This window comes from Leptosomus discolor, chromosome 1 (genome assembly GCF_034619465.1).
Source record: "Leptosomus discolor isolate bLepDis1 chromosome 1, bLepDis1.hap2, whole genome shotgun sequence".
In the NCBI taxonomy this organism is placed as follows: domain Eukaryota; kingdom Metazoa; phylum Chordata; class Aves; order Leptosomiformes; family Leptosomidae; genus Leptosomus; species Leptosomus discolor.
Genome location: NC_141391.1, coordinates 60962924 through 60985544, shown reverse-complemented (window position 1 = coordinate 60985544; position 22621 = coordinate 60962924). Strand labels below are relative to the sequence as shown.

The 22621-nt window shown below is 40.4% G+C and overlaps 1 protein-coding gene across 1 annotated transcript in view; it reads left to right on the top strand.

The window, feature by feature from the left end:
• The first annotated feature begins 694 nt into the window (after positions 1 to 694).
• The window catches only part of NALCN (sodium leak channel, non-selective), a 252275-nt gene continuing 230348 nt past the window's right edge, over positions 695 to 22621 (top strand). Inside the window, 3 exon segments of the mRNA XM_086482062.1 lie at positions 695 to 802; positions 3166 to 3348; positions 20049 to 20132. Coding sequence (XP_086338188.1) covers positions 695 to 802; positions 3166 to 3348; positions 20049 to 20132 — 375 coding nt within the window.

Here is a 22621-nt window from a genome sequence, read left to right as displayed (position 1 = left end):
CATCACTGAACATACAGAAGGCTCCATCAGTGCCACCTACGCAGGAATGTCCAGACTTGGCCTGACTTTGTGGAAGTGACACATTTTTCTCAGTGCTTCCGTGTGCCAACTGCCTGGATGTTGGATAGATAATTGCCAACATAAAAGAAAAAAAAGTATTAGAAAAATACATGTTATTAGTAGTATATAGCAAAAAGGCTCTTCTGATTTCAGTAAAGAACATTAATATATGTTGGCTGCTTAACATCGCCTGTTTGCCTTTGGCAGGTCGGGCTTTATCTTAGCATAGTGTAATAAATGGAAATGCCACCATTAAATTAAATGGCTCCAGGTCAAATCCATCCAGTGATTACTCTGGGTTTAAGTTCACAGCAATAGCATTCTTTGCATATCGTTACACATTTTCTGCCAGCGTTGCTAAGTTTCTTGTAATTGTTTGCGTTGCATACCTTTATGTAAATTTTTGTAAACTAACGAGAGTCGTGTCAGTGATTTATATAGGCAAAGCTTTTTAATAAAATGACGATCCTGTTATTCAGTAAGTACAAAAGCAGTTTGCATGAAAAAAAATGCTATAGGTTATTTATAAAACTGTTCAAAATGCATTATAAAATGGTTTTAGTGAATGAATGTCTTCTCTTTTTTTCTCCCCAAGGAAGTTTCATGATTATAGATAACAAAAGTTAACTTCAGGATGCTAAAAAGGAAACAAAGTTCAAGGGTGGAAGCCCAGCCAGTTACAGATTTTGGGCCCGATGAATCTTTGTCAGACAATGCAGATATTCTGTGGATTAACAAACCAGTAGGTATCTCTTTCCGTAGTTACTAATTTTAAGTTAAATGTAACTTGTATTTTTGAAATATGATTTCCACAAAAGATTCTGAAATAGATATTTATCAGAAACAAGTATGGAGCTATAGTTGCTAATCTAACAGTTCATTTTTTGCAAAAAATCCAAAACTAAATAAAAAGTTTTCTCTTGGTTGTTGCACACTGATGGGGATGATCAAGCAGTGTTTGCCAACCATCATCTACTGATTTTTATTTTTTTTTTTAAACAGCCATCCTTTCAGTGTCTGTGTTCCTAACATATTTATTGAAATTAGAATTAATTAGAATTAAGTTTGTAAAATGAGCTTTTGTAAAGGATGTTAAAAGGAGCATTTCATTGCTAAAGTGGTAGCCATCAGTCAGCACTTTTGACTTTCAAATCTCTCCTTTTACATCACTTATGAATATAAAAGTGTATTTTGGGTGGTTATTTTGAAGTACAGCTCACATTTTTCTGGTGTCATTTAACCTACAACCTGCCCTAAGAAATAGACAGGTGTGAAAGTGTCTGGCAACTTGAAACGGGGGAAAGCTTCACTGGGAGTAGAGTTAATAAAATGTGCAGTATGAAGACAATGCGTTTACCATGTAAATATGGTTATTATGATTAAATTATGTATTCAGCAGTCAGTGTGCATCCAGGATTGCTGTATTTTGAATGACTCATGGTTTTGCACAAAAGGCTTTTTTGCATTTCTCTTAAAAGTAGTGTATATTTTTTTACTTTGTAAAAGCAGAAAGTCAAATATTCTGGAATAATACTTGTTGTTGGCATTATGTTCATTTAGTGGAGCTGTTATCTCATTTGTGGTACGGATGCCAGATCCCTTCAGCTTTGCTGCTAAATTTTAACACCTAAATCATTTATAAGACTACACCCACATATTAATTTATATTAAATAATCCGAATTAGAATTACTGTATTGACTGCTGTAATAAGCTTAGAATGTCATTGCAGAAACACATGCTGGGTTATATACCTGTGTTTCTTAGCACACAGAACATGTTTTTTTGATGGAATAATTTTTTTCTTGTCACACTGATGGACTAGTTGTATATTGCATAGCATATATAATACCAACAATTTACTGTTGCAGAGAATGTTTTTTATATCAGCCACGCTTTAATGTGTATGGGTTTTTTTCTGCTGAAACAGAGTTTCAAATAAAGTGGGTGTTAAAGGGACATAAGAGATCATTCATCAGGTGCCTTCCACTTCCAAATTATTAATTTGGGCTGAGAGCATGCAAATGATAGAGCTATTCAGTTCAGGTCAAATACCATTACACTTAGGTGAGCGTACAGTATTAAATTATGTGAGTGTTTTTAAATCTTCTTGATATCAAAAGATCTGAGGTGGTGTAAATGAGTGTAGAATTTTTCCCCAGATCAACAATTTTTATAAATACACTTTAGTTCAGTGGGTTTTGTTTGGAGAATTTTTTTGTTGCTGAAGTGGTTTTTTTTTTCTTCTTGTTTTGATAGATACAACCTTACCAACTCTGATTCATTACACTTGTATGGCTTCAAGATGTTTCAGTGGTGTTTTGATTTAAAAGGGAAAAAGATCCAACATTAAACCCCTGTATTGATACATTCTGCTTTTTCGTTAGACCTCCCACTGTGACTGGCACTGAATTATCAGCCTTATTAATCATTATTGTAAGGGGACTGAGACCTAAGTAGTCATAGAAATGAACTGTTCTCTTATAGCAACAAAACTTGGTTGGAGCAAAAGCAAATCCTGATGTTAAAAAGTATCTTTCTATGACATAGTCTCTTTTAGATTTATTCTTTTCATAAATGGAAGGATGCTTTTAATCCCCATGCCTCTCACTTAATTTTTGGAATTGTAAACTGATTTAAAAATCAGTTCATCTAAATGTGGAACTAAAATTTTCCACAGATATTTTAATTTAATGTATTCACCCAATTTATAACATCAACTAATCCCACTTATTGTCTGCCCATAAATGTGACAAGTTGTCATTTGAAAAGAAATTGGATTACAAAAGCTGCAAAGTAGAAAGGATAGATTCCTAATTCTCAGTTTCCTGGCTCTTAATTCTTGGGTTCTGAATTATACAAAATTAACTAATAAAATTTTATATATATATATATACACACACACACACACATATATAGACACAAAAACCTAAAAAAAAGCCAGGAGTGCTTCATTTTGGATGAAGACCTTTAATATGTGGATTATGATGTAAACAAAAAATGCGAACGTGTGTTTATAAAAAGTGCCAGCACAGGTTATGGAGGTGAAATATTTGAGCTTTTTTTGAACAACAAAGCAATCTCACAATGTCTTGGGTTTTTTTCAGTGGGTACACTCTTTACTGCGAATCTGTGCCATCATCAGTGTTATTTCTGTTTGTATGAACACTCCAAAGACCTTTGAGCATTATCCTCCTCTCCAATATGTGACATTTGCGCTTGATACTCTATTGATGTTTCTCTACACTGCAGAGATGATAGCAAAAATGCATATCCGTGGGATAGTTAAGGTAAGCATTTAAACAGTATTCTACATGTGCTTAAGAAAGTGATCTGAATATATGCTGGTGACATTTGATTTTTGTTTTTTAACTTCTCAGCTCTTTTTGCTATGATTGTTTTTCACTGCAGGCAATACCATGGCATATAAACTGAAAAGACAGATTGACAAAGATGCAGCTTTACTGCATATTTAATCCCTCCAAATATAATACCAACATTCATAATGATGGTTTCCTACTAAGAAATAGATAGTTGCATTGTATTAGTATAAAGAATGAAAAGAAATATAAGATACATATACATTAGCAAGAGTATTTTGTAAATGTCTAGAGATCCTTACATGGACTTAGAACTTTGATTGTAATTTCAGAAGGCTGGATGTGTTGTTGTGTTGTTACTTTTTTTAAATAAACACATATGTCTTACTGTGAACTAAATGAGAAAGTTATCTTGCTTTACCAAATTTTTTCCTTAATATAATGCATGTTGGTAAACAAATGCTTCTGTTATCATATGTTTACTGTTGTTGCTGGACTAATTTGTATAAGTAAATATGATATCGGAGAATGTAAAACTGCAGAATTTTTCAGTAATCATTATTTTGTAACATTATTTTGTTGATTGTTTCCAGTCTTCTATAAAAAGATACATATTCAGCTTACATATAGAAAATCCATCTGCAGACCTTATTGAAAATAGAATTGTGTCAGTATTGCACAGGATAGATAATCAGTGTGTTATCTTTCCTTTTCACTCCTGAAAAGTCTGGTGACTCCAGAGACATCTGAGGTTGTACTTAGCTCTTCAATTTGTTCTGAGTTTGCAGATGGCATTTTTTGTTCACTGACAAACTAAGCTATTATGTCGTCATACATAATGAATATTAATAGTAAAAGTTACAGTATCATTAATATTTAGAAAATTACTGAAATAGGATGATTCTGAGAAAATCTTCATATGTTGCGTAAGCCCAAAGTAATCCTTTATGAAGTGCTATTTCTGGCCTCTACCTGTAGTGTCTTATTCAGAGATGCCCATTAAGTAGGTGAAGAGGAGGACACAGGATCGTGCATGGGGAATTAAGTGACCAATGTGCACATCTGAGCAGTGCAGGAGTAACAAGTTACTGTTACAACGACTACAGACTTTGCAAAGAAATGGACATGTAGATATTAATGCAGAGAGAGGGAGGGGTGGCTAACAGTGTGACTTTTGTCCAAAGCTTGATTTCTCAGCCTTTGTGTATGGAAACACCAACTTCACTCACAGTTGACACCTAGGGGCTATGAATAATATGTTGCTGCTTATTTGAATATGTTATCAAGTTGTTTCTTTGAATGCGAATCAATGAATAATCCTTTTTTAGTGAACTATTTGACTTACTCTTTGGATTATTGATTCTACGGAAAATATTGGTTAAATCATAGAAACACAGAATAGTTTGGGTTGGAAGGGACCTTTATCATCTAGTCCAACCCCCCTGCAGTGAGCAGGGACACCTTTGGCCAGATCAGATTGCTCAGAGCCTCATCCAACCTGACCTTGATTTTTTCCAGGGATGGGGCATCTACCACCCCTCTGGGCAGCCTGTTCTAGTATTTCACCACCTTCATTATAAAAAATTTCTTCCTTATATCTAGTCTAAATCTGCCCTCCTTTAGTTTAAAACCATTACTCCTTGTCTTATCGCAACAGGCCCTGCTAAAAACATTGCCCCCACCTTTCTTATAGGCCCCCTTTAAGTGCTGGAAAGCTGCTATAAGGTCTTCCCAGAACCTTCTCTTCTCCAGGCTGAACAACCCCAACTCTCTCAGCCTGTTCTCACAGGGCAGGTACTCTAGCCCCCTGATCATCTTTGTTGCCCTCCTCTGGACATGCTCCAAGAGGTCCATATCTTTCCCGTGTTGAGGACTCCAGAGCTGGGCACAGTACTCCAAGTGGGATCTCACCAGAGTGGAGTACAGGGGGAGAATCACCTCACATCAATCACGCATAATAAGGTGATTGCCAGAATTCCTGGAGTATGAAGATTTGCAGACATAGGCAAAGTCTAGGTAAGTGACTAATCTCTGATTCATTTGGATCATAAAACTGGAATTTCCACATTTAGCTGGAAATTATTTTACTGCCTGCTACTGGTGATTTATATTTGTATAAAGAATCTAAAAGTTTAATGTTGTGTGCAACCATAATATACTTCTTTGGTTTTGTGAATGAAATTACAGCTTTCTAAGAAATAAATGCAACTTTGGCCAGCACAGTCCCACTGTGTGTACCTACCAGTGTATAAAACGTAATAAATTTTAGTGCAATCATAAAAGTTACTGAATTCAATTTAATACTGGTATTTTCATGATCTCTTCAGTTCAGAATTTCACTTTCTTCAACTCATCCTAGAGTTGTTTTCATGTTCTTTATTTCACAGAATGTAAATAGAGTTAAGTGACTCCTTGATTCTGATTTCTTTCATGTATTGGGCTCCTTGGTCAGAAAAAGCTCTGCTATGATCAGCTGCATTAATGAAGTATTAAGCCTGTTTAAATGAAAGCAGATCAATCTCCTTCACTGTATCTTGAATAAGATTTAAACTGGTCTCCCAATTACATGCAGTTTATGTCTACTGCATAGCTTATTGATTGGCAGGCTTCTGAGAGCACCATGAATTAACTAATGTTTGTGTCTATCAAAATAGTTCATGAGTCAACTTGTAACCTAACTGACATGACTCGCAGTCCCTCAGAATCAAAGCTCACATTTACGTACCCACTCATATGTCACTTATGAATATAACTGTATGCACTTGACCTAGGTCTGTTTGTTGATTCAAGGAAAGTTTCCAAAATGATCTCCTCATGAAAAAATGAGGTAAGGTGGAATAGAGAAATGAAAGATACATCTCAAGCCTAAAACACATGTGATATTAGGTGAGCATCAGACTTCTGAAAAAGCAGGGAGCCTAACCTGTGACAGAAGGACTTTGTATATCTTTTAATCAGTGTAATGCAAAAATTACCTTCTGCTTTCTGATAAGGTGTCTTCTGAAGGCCATCTCACATGGGTATGAGTTTAGTAGTGTTGATAGAGCTGGCACACAGGTTGGACTCGATGATCTTGAAGGTCTCTTCTGTTCTATGATTCTATGATTCTAAGGTAAGGATACCTTACTTTAAAGGTATCTTATCTTTATTAGAAGTTTCTACTTTCAGCCTTTGTGTTAGGAGATGGAATAAGGAGATAGAGAAATGTTCCAGGTAAATTGCTTGCATTATGCACTTGTGGCATTATATATAACAAAACAACCAAAGAAGAAAATGTGCCAAAACCCAAGAAACTTTCAGGAAACTGTGCCCATGATATGAAAGAATTCACATCCACTGCAACATAAAGGAACCAAGTAACAGATGTCTCAGGTGAAAATTCAGCCTTTAGGGAATGAGAGATGAATGGATATCATTTCACTCCATGGACACTGTGAGGGTATGTGAAATTATCTTCATTATACCGCATCCTCATTGCAGCTTCTAATCACAGTCATGATGGTGTTAGAAAACATACATTAAAATCATGTTGTGAAAGGAGGCATGGTTTATTCTGTTCCTCTGTTAAAAGAGTAACACTGTGTAGTGGTTTGGTGTCTGGCGGGTTTTGGTAGTGGTGCAGGGGGCTACAGCGGGGGCTCCTGTAAGGCTTCGAGAAGCTCCCCCGGCTCCAATTTCGGACCCGCCTCTGGGCAAGGCCAGATCAATGGCGCCTCTGTGGATAACTCTATTTAAGAGTGAAAGAAGAGGAGTTCTTTGTTAATGTTTCTTTGTTGGTGACTGGAGGAGAGGAGGGGGTTGTGAGAGAAACAGCCTTGCGGACACCCCGGTCAGTGAGGAAGGAGAGGGGGAGCTGTGCCAGAGCAGAGGTTCCCCCGCGGCCCACGCTGGGGTGGCGGCTGAGCCCCTGCAGCCCCTGGAGCCCAGCGGTGGCCCAGAGGTTGGCCTGCAGCCTGCGGAGGGCCCCGGGCCGGAGGAGCAGGGACCGGGCCCGGAGCAGCCGCGACTCCGAGGCAGCCCGCGCTGGAGCCGCCCGTCGGGGGGAGGGCGGCAGCCCCGGGAGGGACCCGCGCTGGGGGGTTCTGGGGAGCTGCGGCCCCGCGGGAAGGACTCCCGTTGGGGCGGTGGGTGGAGGGCTGTCTGCCGGGAGAGGGACCCCGCGGTGGGGCAGGGGAGGGCTGCGAGGGCCCCTCTCCCTGAGGGGGAAGGAGCCGCGGAGACACCTTGTGCCGGCCGGACTGTGACCCCCATTCCCTGCCCCCTGCGCTGCTGGGGGGGAAGAGGGAGCAGAGCTGAGCCCGGGAAGACTGGAGGAGTGTGTGTGGGGGGAAGGTGTGTTGTATTTAAAACCTGGTTGTGTTTCTCATTGTCCTTGATGGTGGTGGTTATTCATTAAATGTATGTTGTTCTCCCCAAGTTGAGTCTGTCTTTACCCATGACCATAACTGGTGAGTGAGCCCTCCCTGGTCTTTGTCTCGACCCTGGAGCCTATTTGCTGTATTTTCTCCTTCCCATCCCTAAGGGGACGGGGTAGGGGTGAGCGAGCTGCCGCGGCGTGCTTTGTGCCGGCTGAGTGGCTCAAACCACGATACTGTAAAATAAAAAGTATGAGAGTTGTCTCGCCTGTCTATTAAAAAAGCCTAGTTGACACTTATTTTAGTATCATCATGCTGAAAATTTGGATTTTTTTTTTTTATATAGCACAATTAGTGCACTGAATTGAATAGAAATGGCTTCCTTTTTACTGTGCAGTTGTGACACACGTGAGCTAACAAAGGAGATTATAGAAAGTCAGAAGTAATCGTCCTTGACATTTCCCCCATTGTTACATCAATTACATTCGCAGCAGAACTTTCGTACTAACTGAAGTATTTGCAAGTGGATTTGTCAGACTTTATTTCAGTAGCACTGAGCTCTATACACTGACTTCAGTACTCCGGCAAGGGGATGAAGTGAATGGTTGCACCATTAGCTTTCAGCACTCTCCATGAATCCATACAGGAACTGAAACAAAGCGTAATCTTCTACCAGCGCGGTTGCAGATAGATGGAAGTTGTTTCCTTTGCTTCTGTCTAGTACTAAAGGCCAGATTACTTGGTTAACTGAAATCTGTGTCTTTCAGTGTGTCAGGTGTTCCCAGGCAGCATTAATCCTGTGCAGAGAGCACATTTTCCTCATCATTTTTCTGATCAGTGCTTTGGTTGCTGTAGTTGCTATCTGTCTGCTCAAGAGGAGAGAATTGAGGACAGAGCAGGAGAGGTACTTCAGCCACGTGGGCTTAACTGTACATTCAGTTCTCTCCCAATATAACGAACTTTCCACCTGTAGAGCAAGCAATGTGAGGTGGAGACAGGCTTTTTATGCTGTAATGAAATACTCTGGTTGCCATGATCTAAACTGGGGTCTGCAACTGTTTCCAGTGGCAGCCAATGTCCATTTGCATATTCTGACGCTTTTTTTATCTTTGCTTGCATGCAATAGATTTTTGGCCTTAAATAGCAGGATCCATCAGCACTAGTTTGAGGGTCTGCAATTGTAATTAGTTGTTTGTGTCTAAAGTAGGCTCCTCCAAAAGGTAATTTATCTGGCCTGTTTTTCGCCAATGACTGAAAGGGAAGCTTGAAGTACCTAAGCTGACACCTAGCCTTTAGGTATGTCACAGTCAGCAATTACTCTAACTCGTTACAGGTTTGTTGTCAATGGAGGGGTGGGCACTACAGAAAGTGTACAGACAACTGGATGCCAGCTGCTTCTTTAATGCTTACGGCATTAACTCATTTATGCTTAAATGAGTTTCTTCCATAGTCTTCCTAATTCAGAAGTTTGTCTTGAGTTATGGATTACAGAACTGTTGTTTACTGTACCTTATCTGGTTTGCCTTCTTTTCAGTACTTTTACTATTAAACATTCCACCTTCATCTAACAAGAATGGAGAAATTACAAAATTAGTTTGATCCCTCTGATAAATGATGGAAATATTATTTGAATTGTGGTGAAACATTGTCAGCTGGCTCACCAGCTTTCAGTAACTTTGTCAAGGGAGTTTCTGTTGTGTTACAGACTGAAAATGGAAGGTGGAAATTCTGAAATTTCTGCTCTCCATGACTTTAGTTATGCTGTATAGCCCATGGCGTGTAAATGAGTTAAGGATCAGGAAGGTGTGTTGTTTTCAAAGGTCATGTAGTAAAACAAAGTATGTGACTCCTGTCATCCCACGTCAGCATGCTTTGATGTGCTCATGATGCCTGGTGGTGAAAGCTCAGTCACAGGACGTGCAAATCCTAAGGGAGAACCTCAACCTGGAGAACAGGGGCATAACCAGTGGAATCCGTGGCAACGATGAGAAAATGATGAGATGTTGTGATTAAACAGGGTGTAATTATGTGGAGGGAAAAAATAGAAAACTACTTACTTGTCATAGTAGAGACCTCAGGGAGCAAACATGAAAAAATGCAGGTCCCATGCTATTCTGTGTTAGCAAAAAGTATATTATTTAAAATTGTCTTAAAATTTAACTTAAAAAATACTGGAGTATTTTGGTGTTGGCAGCTGTGATTGTTAGTTTTAAATATTATTTCATAGCAAACAGTATTGATATCCGTTATTAGAATAAGACATTCAGTCTACAAATGTTGATTCTCCTGTCTCACCTTTTTCCTGTGTTTATCTCTTGTTGTTCTGCTAAGTGCGTCTGTCCATTGCAAGGACGTCTGTTCCCAGCCTCCTGGGATCATGTTGCTAGTGAAATGCTCCAATGCTGTTTCTAGTCACAGTAAATTAAAAAAATTAAAACTGATTATCATGAGGAAAACAAATACGAAGTTGCCTGCAGCATGCTGCTAGTTGGGTGTTACTGCCTGTGGGCCAGGGAAGGTTAGAGACCATGGCACTAGAATATACGCACCAGTTTCTATGGTTACTTGTGCCTGGTTTGGTTGGAGTGTTTATTACAGGAAAGTAATGACTCATATTACACAGTGGGGCTTTTTGCACCGTTTTTACATTAAAGTATTAGAAAATCAAAGGCATATAAATTACTTAGTAAACTTACATAGGCAGTATTTCTAAAATAAAAATGGTAATTTTTCTAACCAGTCAGTGGGACATAGAAATTTTTAGTGAGAAATTATTTTTGGGCATGGATTGAAGTATGTGTCCATATAATACTTAGTGACTTAGCACGGTGATCAAAATTTAACCTTAAAATTGCTAAGAAAAAATTACCACATAATTACTTTCATAATGTATTTAGAAAAATGCTCTTTCAATATACAGACCAATTAGATGAACAATACTTTACTTTTTGGTAGTGTTAATTTTTTCCCTTTCTAGTAGCACTTTCAAGGATTGCTGTTTTTCTTCATGAAAGCAACTGTTATCAAGGGATATTTTTATGTATTACTTCATGTCAGGGTAGAATGACACACATATATATATATATGACTTCATTCCTAATGTGCCTTTCTGTATTGAAACTTGCATTTACAGGGAAGTCTGCTATAATTAAACAATATATCTTTATTTTATTTTATGCCCATGTTGTCTTCTCTCTTAATTTGAGCGAATAAAACAGGACATCAAGATGAAAAAATCTTAATGACATCCAAATACTTGTGGAAGGGAATAAGAACATTTCTGTGCAGCTGTATTTTCACAAAAATGACGACGTTCATGGGGGATTTTTAAGGCAGTAAGCTGAATGTAAAATTTAATTTCAGAGTATTGTGTTCACCACCACTAATACAAATATTGTTTTCTTACAGCTATACTAAGATTATTGTTTGAATAAACTGTCTCTAGTATAAAATGGATCCTCCAGCTTTTAATAATTTTAATTACCAAATAATAAAATCCTCTTTTTGAAAAGTGCCTCCTTCTTATCTGTTCCAGCTGTCATCATTGTGGCTTTGTTCTGTTGAAGGAGAGCTGTGAGTGATGATCATAACTGAGTTTTGTCATGTTAGATGAGACTGTTTGCCTATCAAATCTCCCTGTTCAATCTCCAGGCAATATTTGATGCTTCAGAGCGAAAGCTTTCACCTTGAAACATTTGGATCCAAATCCACCCATTGCATCCACCGTAAACACTGAAGCTCGGGGAGGGCAGAATGAAGCACAGCAGCGTTTAACACATCACCTTCTTAAGGCTGCAGAGTACTCCCAAGCATGAGCAGATGTCCATGCATGTGGAACTAGTTGTAGAACTGGAGTCTATCCCAAGGGATTGGCATCTCACAACCAGAGAAAAGTCTGGGCTGGAAGGGATCTGTGGAGGTGGTCTGGACCAACATCTTACTCAAAGCAGGGCCTTAATTTGGTTAGCCAGGGTCCTATCAAGCTGAGTCTTGACTATTTCCAGCAAGGGAGGTGCTAGCACTTCTCCGGGCAACATGTTCCAGGGTTTAATCGTTCTCATGGTGAAGATTTTTTTCCTGTGCACTTCCTGGAAACAGTGAGTGCTGTTCCAGGTAGGGGGAACCTACCTGGAACAGGTATTAATCCTCCTGATCAGCCATTTTTAGATTTGCTGAACCCTTAAGACATCCAAGGGAGCTGAGTCAGCTAGTAAGGCAATACTTAAGGCAGTGAATGCAGTTGGCTAATGAGCAGATGGAGAGGGAAATGGAATTCAAGCTTTCAGTGTAGTAACCCATGAAATCTCTGCAGGGCGTGTTGGCACCCAACTGCAGCAGCAAAGCACCGTGTCAGGAAAGCAGCGATGTAATACACCAGCGAAGCTCCCTTCCCTGCATGTTCTGAAGCCATACCTACTGTTGGGTATTGATAACAAGGTATTAGCATCTGTCCTCTATTGACTCTGTATGAAGGCTGTGCCTGACAGCTCTGAATAGTGGACAATCAGAATTACTTGTCACTCACCTGAACTGGGATGCTCTACAGTGCTTTGGCCGATTCAGGAGGTGTGTTGAGGCATTCCTTTCCATCGTTTTGCAGAAATGGTTATTCCGCTTGATACTTTTTGTACTTGTGGGAGTGTTGTGTAATGTTTTCATGTTTGTTTCTGTTTTGTTTTTAAATTTACTTTTAACAGTTTTGGTTTTAAATGCCTTTTTTTAACTCCTCCCAGTTCCCCCTCCCCCCATTATTTTACAGCATTGTTATATTTTTAGCAAGTAAAATGGTCCTTGTTTGTATGTTTGAAAGTCATCTTGCCTCACGGCCAGGATTGTTTCTTCCTTTATAGGCCTTTTGGTGTTTGTTTGGTTGTGGGTTTTTTTTTCTGTAAGAAAAAGCAAATGAGATGGTGAATACTACAGTTTAAAAACCTCCCATTACAATATGAAACATGAAATACAAAGTTTGGTGAACTTGGTTACATATATTAATAAAAATCTAGCGTGCCTTAAAAATATGTGTGAGACTATTCTTTAATGAATGAAATAGCCTTACATCTTCATTGGTAGTTCCTAAAATAATCTGAAAGTCTCAAGAAATTAACTTAAAAATCTATTTAAAAAAAAAAAAATGTTACAAATGATGAAGTAGTGGTTCTGTAGTGATTATAGCTTTTTTGTAATGATAGATTGAACTGTGTGTGTTGTGTGTCTGTAACGTGCATGGAATCGCCCTCTAATCCAAATGACCGGCAAGAGCTGTGTCATTTTTTTAATTATAGAGTAACTTTGTTTTGTGTGCTGTAACATCAAGTGATTTTTGCAATGTTTTTCTAGCATAGATTACTATAAATATTACATTACATGTTGTGACAAAGATAAATTATGCACTATGTAATGTGTTACTTGGAAGCATCTGATGATGGAGCAGTTCAGTACAATACATGAGTAGTTACAAATTGAACGTTTTTAACTCGGGGATGATAAAGTGGTATTACACCCACTACAACCATTTGGAGTTCAGCCTCACACAGCAATTCTAATTCCATTGGCTGTTACAAATCAATTGCTGTTATGTGAATATATTTTAAATAAGTTCCTTCACGGTCAGTGAAGATGCTTTATGAGAAGACATACAGAAATGAGAAGCTCTGTGTGCGCATCCCCCTTATTTTTTGTTGTTTTTTTTTTTTTTTTCCAAATACAGGCTTTTAAAAAAAAAATATGGTGGTTCATTTTGAAGTGATACCATCACTTTTGCAGAGGGCTAACTTGGAGGTGACCACCTGATTTAAAATGCCACTTTTTCTTTGGTTATTAACATTGTCTTAGCTACACAATCCACAATTTCCTTTGTTTCCTGCATGGATCATCATATGGTTGTTGCATAATAAAATGCTTCAGGTTGAATTTTTTAACATCGCACACAGTATAAGATGGACTTAAAATGGATAAAGTGTGGCTGAGAGTTGTCTGTCTGTCTGAGGTCCCACTTCAGTTGGTCCCCAGTGCAGCTGAGGAGTTGCAAATCGCTGAAGAAGGGGGCTAATGTCTGACATATGAACACATTTGAGAAATAGTTTTATTTAGAGAGAGAGGAGAATTGAGAACAGAAGTCAGGGAGAGCTTTTCTTCATGGTTAGGCTGTATCTCTTCATTCTCTTTTCTGTGTCAGGAAAACGTTGAAAGTATTTGACAGCTTGGGGGCTGGGCTGGATTGTCCATAATTCTGCTACTAAACAGACCTGTAAACTGCAGGGTTTTAAGGAAATAGGGAAAATTTGAAGTTGATCCAGAAACATAAGGAATGTGTGTGTATGTATATATCTGCATTTGCAAGGGGGAGAGAGAGGTTAGGCAAAGTGCTCCCTTGAGCTCTGATTTAATTTTCTGTCCCCCTCTTACCTCCTGCCTTATAGTGTTTGTGTGGAGTAAGGGAATAAGGGAGGGAGGGTGAGTTTTGTTTGCTGTGCCCTGTCTTCTAGCTTGGTCTTTTGCGTTGTAATGAGCACAGTGGAGAGAGAAAAAATGATGCTCCCTGTCGTGGTTTAAGCCTACGCAGCTGGCAACAAAAGCACCCCGCAGCTGCTCGCTTACCCCTACCTCATCCCCTGAGGGGTGGGGAAGAGAAAATACAACCAAAAGGCTCCAGCGTCGAGACAAAGGACAGGGAGGGCTCACTCACCAGTTATGGTCACGGGTAAAAGACAGACTCAACTTGGGGATACATTTACATTTAATACAAATACAACATACATTTAATACAAACAACCACCACCATCAAGGAGAATGAGAGATACAACCAGGTCTTAAATACAACACACCTTCCCTCCCACCCCCACCCCTCCGGTCTTCCCGGGCTCAGCTCTGCTCCCTCTTCCCCCCCAGCAGCGCAGGGGACAGGGAATGGGGGTCACAGTCCGTCCGGCACAAGGGGTCTCCGCGGCTCCTTCCTCCTCAGGGAGAGGGGCCCTCGCAGCCCTCCCCTGCCCCACCGCGGGGTCCCTCTCCCGGCAGACAGCCCTCCACCCACCGCCCCAACGGGAGTCCTTCCCGCGGGGCCGCAGCTCCCCAGAACCCCCCAGCGCGGGTCCCTCCCGGGGCTGCCGCCCTCCCCCCGACGGGCGGCTCCAGCGCGGGCTGCCTCGGAGTCGCGGCTGCTCCGGGCCCGGTCCCTGCTCCTCCGGCCCGGGGCCCTCCGCAGGCTGCAGGCCAACCTCTGGGCCACCGCTGGGCTCCAGGGGCTGCAGGGGCTCAGCCGCCACCCCAGCGTGGGCCGTAGGGGACCCTCTGCTCTGGCACAGCTCCCCCTCTCCTTCCTCACTGACCCGGGTGTCCGCAGGGCTGTTTCTCTCACATCCCCCTTCACCCAACAACACAAACAGAACAAAGAGACACAGTCAATCTCTTCTTTCACTCTTAAATAGAGTTATCTGCAGAGGCACCATTGGTCTGGCCTTGTCCAGAGGCGGGTCCGAAATTGGAGCCGGGGGAGCTTCTCGAAGCCTCTTACAGGAGCCACCTCTGTAGCCCCCTGCCCCACGACCAAAGCCGCGCCAAAACCCCCGCCAGACACCAAACCAACACACTCCCAAATTCTGATTCCCTCTGTTCCTTCTATTTCCCTCTGTGCATTTACGCTGCTCCTAAAATGCCAGTAAATGTCAGCCTCCACCCCATAATGCTTATTTGTAGTGCTACACAAAGTAGTCCACAGAGTGATGTGAAGAATTTGCTAGAGTTGTTCATGTGCTTTATTTGCCACCACCACGTGCAGGATCCAATGACTAGCAAAGTAGCAGGTTGTTGCTGAGCTTGCTGTTCTCTTCACATTTGTACCATCTTTCAACTATCCTGTTTGTCAGAGACTGTGAGGAAAAGTGGGAGACGAAGATTCTCCAAATGACAGACCCAAGACTACAGGGCTTCTTTCCAGAGCAGATGATGATAAATCTGATTACTCAGAGCAAATGTTATATCATTTCTTTTATTTAGCTTTCCCACAGAGGCTGGAGGGAAGGATTCAGAGAACAGGTTGTAGTCAGGGATGAGAGAGAAAAAGAAATTCTTGAAGGCAAGCAGGGAGGCAGAGGAGGCTTTTCACTTACAGGAATTTGCTGTTCATAGGAGGTGTTCCTGAGACGTTAAGATAAGCATGGCAGAAACGACCTAGGAGATGACTGTGCTAACATCTAGCTAAGCTGTCTACCTTACCAATGAGATACTGAAATTGCTTAACAAAATTAGCGGGCATAATCAATCTTCTAGCACATTGCTTTATGCAATTTGGATGTTGATTTTGTACAGTATTCTGTTTTCAGCAAGGTTGGTAATGGAATAAACTTTTATTAAAAAAATACAGTCTGGCTGGTCTTCCCTTCTGGTGTAAGTTAAACTGTAACGGCTCTCGTGGAGTGACTACCTCAGGTGTTATTACTTCTGTCTGTGGTTCTGTCTGTATTTTGTATTGGCTCACATTTCCAATGAGTTAGGTCTTATGAAATGTGTGGGGGGGGGGGTTCTATGAACTCTTGTAATGACTGTTTAGGGCACCTAACACTGGCAATTGGTGTTTATCTTTAATGTCCTGGTTACAATTGAGAAAGTATATCTTCTGGCATCTCAGTGCTGTTACTGGAGTATTAATTTTACACATGAAAATAAAAAAATAATAAATGAGCTAATACATTGTACTCAGTTAATGTAATGGTGCTAAATTTAGGCAAAAATGGTGAAATAAGGAGAACATAGGGAGAAGGGAGGAGAGTAATTTGTTGGTCCTATTTTCAAATAGATAAAGAAGCACTCAGATTTTATGCTGAACTTGAGGTATCCTTCCTTAGTTATGGCAATATTGCCATAGAAAATTAAATTAAGTTCTTATAGGGCAGGCAATATTTTAATTACAGACCATTATGTCAAGCTTGTCTGTTCTTTTGGTATGTCAAATTTCAGATTAGCATCTCTAAGACAGAGGCAGACTTTCAATCCATTCCATATGTGTGGTTTACCAAGAAGGCCATTTTGGTGGTTGTATACTAGCCTAACCTGTTGTTAGCTGACCTGTTGTAAATAAATACTGAGGGAAAAGACGGAAGAATATTAGGAGGAACTGTTTAGGGAGACTAGGAAGGGTATTGCAAAATAATGAATAGGCCTGTAATTAACAAATAAAAGATTGATCCATCTAACAGCTAAGTAGTACTGCTGCTTTGGACTTCAGATTTTTTATGTATCTTAAAATGCTTTGTGTTTAATAGCTGTTAAGTTAGTTAGCTAGTCCACTGAGTTTGAGCAGTGCCCCTTGGTTTGCCTGGGAGGGACATTAAGTGAGGGCATGGTTTACTGTGCAAAGGCTTTTGGTTTTACTTTACAAAAAAGGTTTACTTCCAAAGGCTGTCCCAAGCCTGCAGTCGTGGACTGTGTAAGGGGACCAGCATCCACTGCTCTGTCAGAAGCAAATGATTTTGTTGTTTAGAGAGACTGAAAGTCATATTGCTGGAGAAGCTTTCAGGACTTGTGCACATTAAAGAATCCACTGTCCACTGGTAGACAATAGGGAGTCAGCAATGTTAATGACTTTAAGAGGTTTGGATTAGTCTAAGCATGAGGCTTCTAGTCTACAGTGATAATCCTTCATCGTTTGCAAATGTTTAGATCATGTTTCAAAGACTTATAAGCCATAATGTAAATGGTCTGGGATAGTGCATTCACAAAAAAAATGCTAAAACAAACCTCATCAGTAATTCTTAAATTTCAGCAGACATAATGAAAAAAAGGATGAGGGATTAACACATTGCAATACTTAAGCTATTTTAGGTAAGGTGTCACCAAATGTATTTAAATTCATGTATCTGTATTCCTTTCCAAGTCTAAGAACAGGCTGGCATTGACTCTAAGTGTAGAATTTCAGCCCAAGGCTTTTTTCAAATGTGAATGAAACTCACTGTTCGTTGCTATTACTATGTGACTGCTAGCCTGTGCTTCATGAGAATTTGATTTTTCATGGAAGTAGCAGTAGAATTCAATACCAAGATTCATACTAAAAATTATATTCTGATTTTCACATTAAGCAGGAAGTGGTTCTGCCTTAAAAATGCTTCCAACGGCAAATAACAACCCGTATGCCAATACAGAGTATAAATGCATTAAAGATTCCCCACCGTGTCCACTGCCAACCAAGTGACAAACTTGAAAAGGATTTAGCCAAAACCTCCCCACACACAAGCGGAAAGGGCCAGAACCTCCCTGAAAATGAGTAGTTTCTACAGATGTAATTCAGGTGTCCTACGTTTCTCTGGCTGATCCACTGAAAGCCTTCCTGACAGGGAGGATGTAGCACTGGAAGCTGGCCTGATGTGACAGTGAGAGAAGTGAGGTGGTAGAGCAGCCTGCCTGGTGAGAAGATTGGAAAGGGTCATGACATCTTCTTTTGTAAGGAGAAAACAGCAGAGCTGCTTCAATCATACCACACGTATTGTGGGGAGAAAAAGCAGTTTCTAAAAAAAGATTTGGCTTTTAGTGAGTCCTTGATGGTTTATTCAGAGGAGGGTGAATACAGGAACTCCCGCACAAGTTCGTGCTCAGATCTGTATATCACAACTGAGGGAAAAGTTTTTGCTTTAGACTAAGGGTGCTTAAGAAAAGTAAGTTTCGGAGTTCTTCAGTGAGAGAAAGACCAATCAGCATCTTTGTTCAGAGCTACAATTGAAGGAGTCAAGTTGCATGTTGATACAACTCTTACTGCAAATTTCCTCACTAAGAGGGAACAAGGGGAGAGAAGAGAGGAGTAAGAGATTTAGGGTGTTGGTAGCTGATCTCCACAGACAAGTAACATGTATCTGCTTCACAGGTACCAAACATAATCACTGCACTGCAACAGCTGAGTTTGGTCAGCCCTGAGTGAAGAGTTACTGATTAGCTCAGACTTTATTTAGGGAATTAAGTCTACTTTCTTCAGGAAGGACAGGTTAAAAATATGATGCAAAAGTTCCCGTTCAGTTGCTTCCCTAATTTGCAGTCTTCCTCCTCTTAATTCTTGGATTGAGAACTTTAACATAACATCCTTACGTGTTTGAAAATCCTCCGTCTGAAAATAGCATTGAAATTAACTGTCCTTTATTTCTGACTTGAAAATCACATTAGGAAAAATTTCTTTACTGAAAGAGTGGTCAAACATTGGAGGAGGCTGCCCAGGGAAGTGGTGGAGTCACCATCCCTGGAGGCATTAAAAAAATGTGTAGATGTGGCACTTCGGGACATGGTTTAGTGGGCATGGGAGTATTTGGTCAACAGTTGGATATGATGATCTCAGGGGTCTATTCCAACCTTATCATTCTATGTTTTTATGATATCTAAGCATGCAAACTGGAACAGTGGTTGAGAACAGTGTAGTATAAAGGAAGCTGAGCTTGAATGCAGTCTTGTCCATGCGGCCTTTTAGGAGTGATCTCTGAATTGGACTGTCACCAAAAACGTGCTCAAGTGTTATATGAGAGAGCTAGTTGAAGAAGTCTAAAGCAGATCCAGAGAATAGGTAGGAAGGCATATGGGTCATCAAGGATCCAGTGCTCAGTTTTCTTTCCTGAATGTCTTTTATTTGGTAGTGCAAAAGTATGCTCTGAATCGTTGTATTAGACAATTAATGGAGTGCCGATAGTATCAATGTTGAAAAGTTCACCATACCTATTATTAAGGAAGTCTAAAGAATGGTTGTTTTGAGATGATAAAGAGTTGCTCAGGAGATGTCCAAAGAAACTTGAGAACCTACACTGTGATGAGATGGTGGTTACTGTCTAGTGCTTTTAAAATGTCGACTTTTCTAGAGCATGAAAAATGATTGAAAACTTACCAAAAAAATGAATGTAAAATGATATTGATTTAATTGAAGCTGTTGAACAATATTGAAGTAATTGAACGGCACTATAGTAGATTGCTAGCATTTTACGCTTACCTTCCTATGCAAGTATTTTGTAGTGGGTAATACAATGGAAAAGTGAGTCCAGTATTCATTTTTTTGTGTGTTTTTTGATTTACATCAAAGTGCAAATAATAGGTTTCTTTATAAGTTCTTTTTGACACAAGCTGAGAAGTACTGTACAAAAATGAAGCTATTTATTCACCCAGAAGATGTGTTTGTATGTTTCCAGCATATTCTACTCCAGATACTAGGCTTTTGGAGTCTTTCAAAAGTGGCATTTTAAAAGTGGAACAGAGAAGAATTTTCCTTCTTTCAAGAACTTTTGTTTATGATATTTGTAAATCCTCACAGTAAACCCACAACAATTAACCTCTTAGCTTTTCTCTCTCTTGTAGGGTGATAGCTCCTATGTAAAGGATCGTTGGTGTGTGTTTGATGGATTCATGGTCTTTTGTCTTTGGGTGTCACTGGTTTTACAGGTAATTATTTCACTTAGCTTTTTCAATTAATATTTCCTTAATTGTGAAAAATATATGGCACAACCAAATAATTGCGAGTTGTGGAAGTATAGCTGTACATGGATCAAATTGTTTTTTAAAAACTGTGCTGAATTCAGTAGCTCCATAATTGCACATTGCAGCATATCTACACTAGTAGTAGAATTTATCTTGTTTAATATTTTTTATTGAGAAGTTAAATGTTAATCTGAAGCTCCTTACCATGAACCCTCTGCATAGTCAAAAGGAGAGAGAAGGATCTTTAGAGAGCCACTGCCATTTTTCTCTTACTCCATGTAACAGTTGTGCTCTCTCCTTCCATTTACTCTAGTAGGATGCCATGGTGACTAGCTTAGGCAACTGTATTTGGTTTGTGTGGCAAGGTTTTGGTTGTGGGGGGGTCTACAGGGGTGCTTCTTTGAGAAGTTGCTAGAAGCTTCCCCTATGTCTGACAGAGACAATGCCAGCTGGCTCAAAGACGTACCCACCACTAGCCAAGGCCTAGCCCATCACTGACGGTGGTAGCGCCTCTGTGTTTAAGAAGGGGAAAAAAGTTACTGCACAGGAGAATTGCAGCCAGAGAAAGGAGTGAGAATATGTGAGAGAAACAGCCTACAAACACCACAGTCAGTAAAAAAGGAGAGGGAGGAGGGGCTCCAGGCCCTGGAGCAGACATTCCCCTGCAGCCTGTGGTGAAGACCATGGTGAGGCAGGCTATCCTTCTGCAGCTCATGGAGGTTGACACTGGAGCAGGCAGATATGCCTGGGTGAGGCTGTGACCCTGTGGGAAGCCTGTGCTGGAGCAGGCTCCTGCCAGGACCTGTGGCTCCATGGAGGGAGGAGCCCACGCTGGAGCAGGTTTGCTGGCAGGACTTGGGACCCTGCAGGAGACCCACGCTGGAGCAGTCTGTTCCTGAAGGACTGCACCCCATGGAAGGGACCCACACTGGAACAGTTCATGAAGAACTGTAGCCTATGGGAAGGACTCATGTTGTAGAAGTTCGTGGAGGACTGTCTCCTGTGAGAGGGACCCACACTGGAGCAGGGGAAGAGTGTGAGGAGTTGCCCTCTGAGGGGGAAGGAGCGGCAGAGATAATGTGTGATGAACAGACCACAATCCCCATTCCCCGTCCCCCTGCACCACTGCAGGGGAGGAGGTAGAGAAACTGGGAATAAAGTTAAGCCTGGGAAGAAGGAAGGTGGGAGGGGAAGATATTTTTAAGATTTGGTTTTATTTCTCATTATCCTACTCTGATCTGATTGGTAATAAATTAAACTAATTTCACTGAGTCAAGTCTGTTTTGCTCATGATGGTAACTGGTGAGTGATGTCCCTGTCCTTATCTCAAGCCACGAGCCTTTTGTTATATTTTCTCTCCTCTGTCCAGCTGAGGAGGGGAGTGACAGAGTGGCTTTGGTGGGCACCTGGGATCCAACCAGGATCAACCCACCACAGGGTTGGTAGAATGGTAGATGTTTGCCATGCTATAGGCATATTGATATGGTGACTGGAGAGGTTTAATATAATATGGCCCACACCTAACAAAACCTTTTCCAAAATTCAAGTTAAAGGACAATGGAAAAAATAGTAGTAAATACATTTGTGAACAATATTATAACTTTTCATAAAGAAGGGAACTAGGACAGATTGCAAAAAAGTGTAGAGCGTTAAGGTACAGGTCAAATTGTGTCCTGCAAACCAATCAGTCCTTAACCATAGCCAGTCTTTTGGGTAAGAACAGATTGAAGACTGTGAGGCTGGGCCAGCAATAGTGTAAGGACTGGAAAAGTTCTATAGTGATTGCTCTTAGGCATAACTTACCCACTTGTGACAATTTTAAGACACTTCGTAATTTTCTGCTTTATACACAGGAGAAGCTTTGGTACGTCATTCTGGACATGGTTTAGTGGGCATGGTGGTGTTACATTGACAGTTGGACTTGGTGATCTTAGAGGTCTCTTCCAACCTAATGATTCTATGATTCTATGATTCTGTGCAGAGTGAAGGTTGATTATTACAGATAAGCACCGTAGATCATCCAGTTTACGCGTTGCCCAGTTCCTCCTCTGTTTTCTTAGTACTTTGAGCAAATATTGAATTAAGCAGTTACTCTCAGAGAGTGAGAGACAAGGATTAAAACAAGACATTGTCACCCAATCATTAAGCTAAACAGTCTTTACAGAGTGCCTAACCTGCCAGTGCATTAAGGAAATGGTTCCCTGATCTGTGTGGCTTGGCTAAAATTTGTGTCGTAAGTGAAGTCTAGGAGAAGAACATGTACAGTTTTCTCATGCACTTGGAATTAAATGTAGAATTTATAAGCATGTTGCAACTCATAAGGCATATACGTATATGGACTTTTGTATCTTAGGAAAAACCTTAGTGATGTGCAACATTAACAGATGCTGATTTTCATATTTGGAAATGTAAATTGCTCACTTTTAATGAAGTTGTGAGAAACTTGTGGGCTA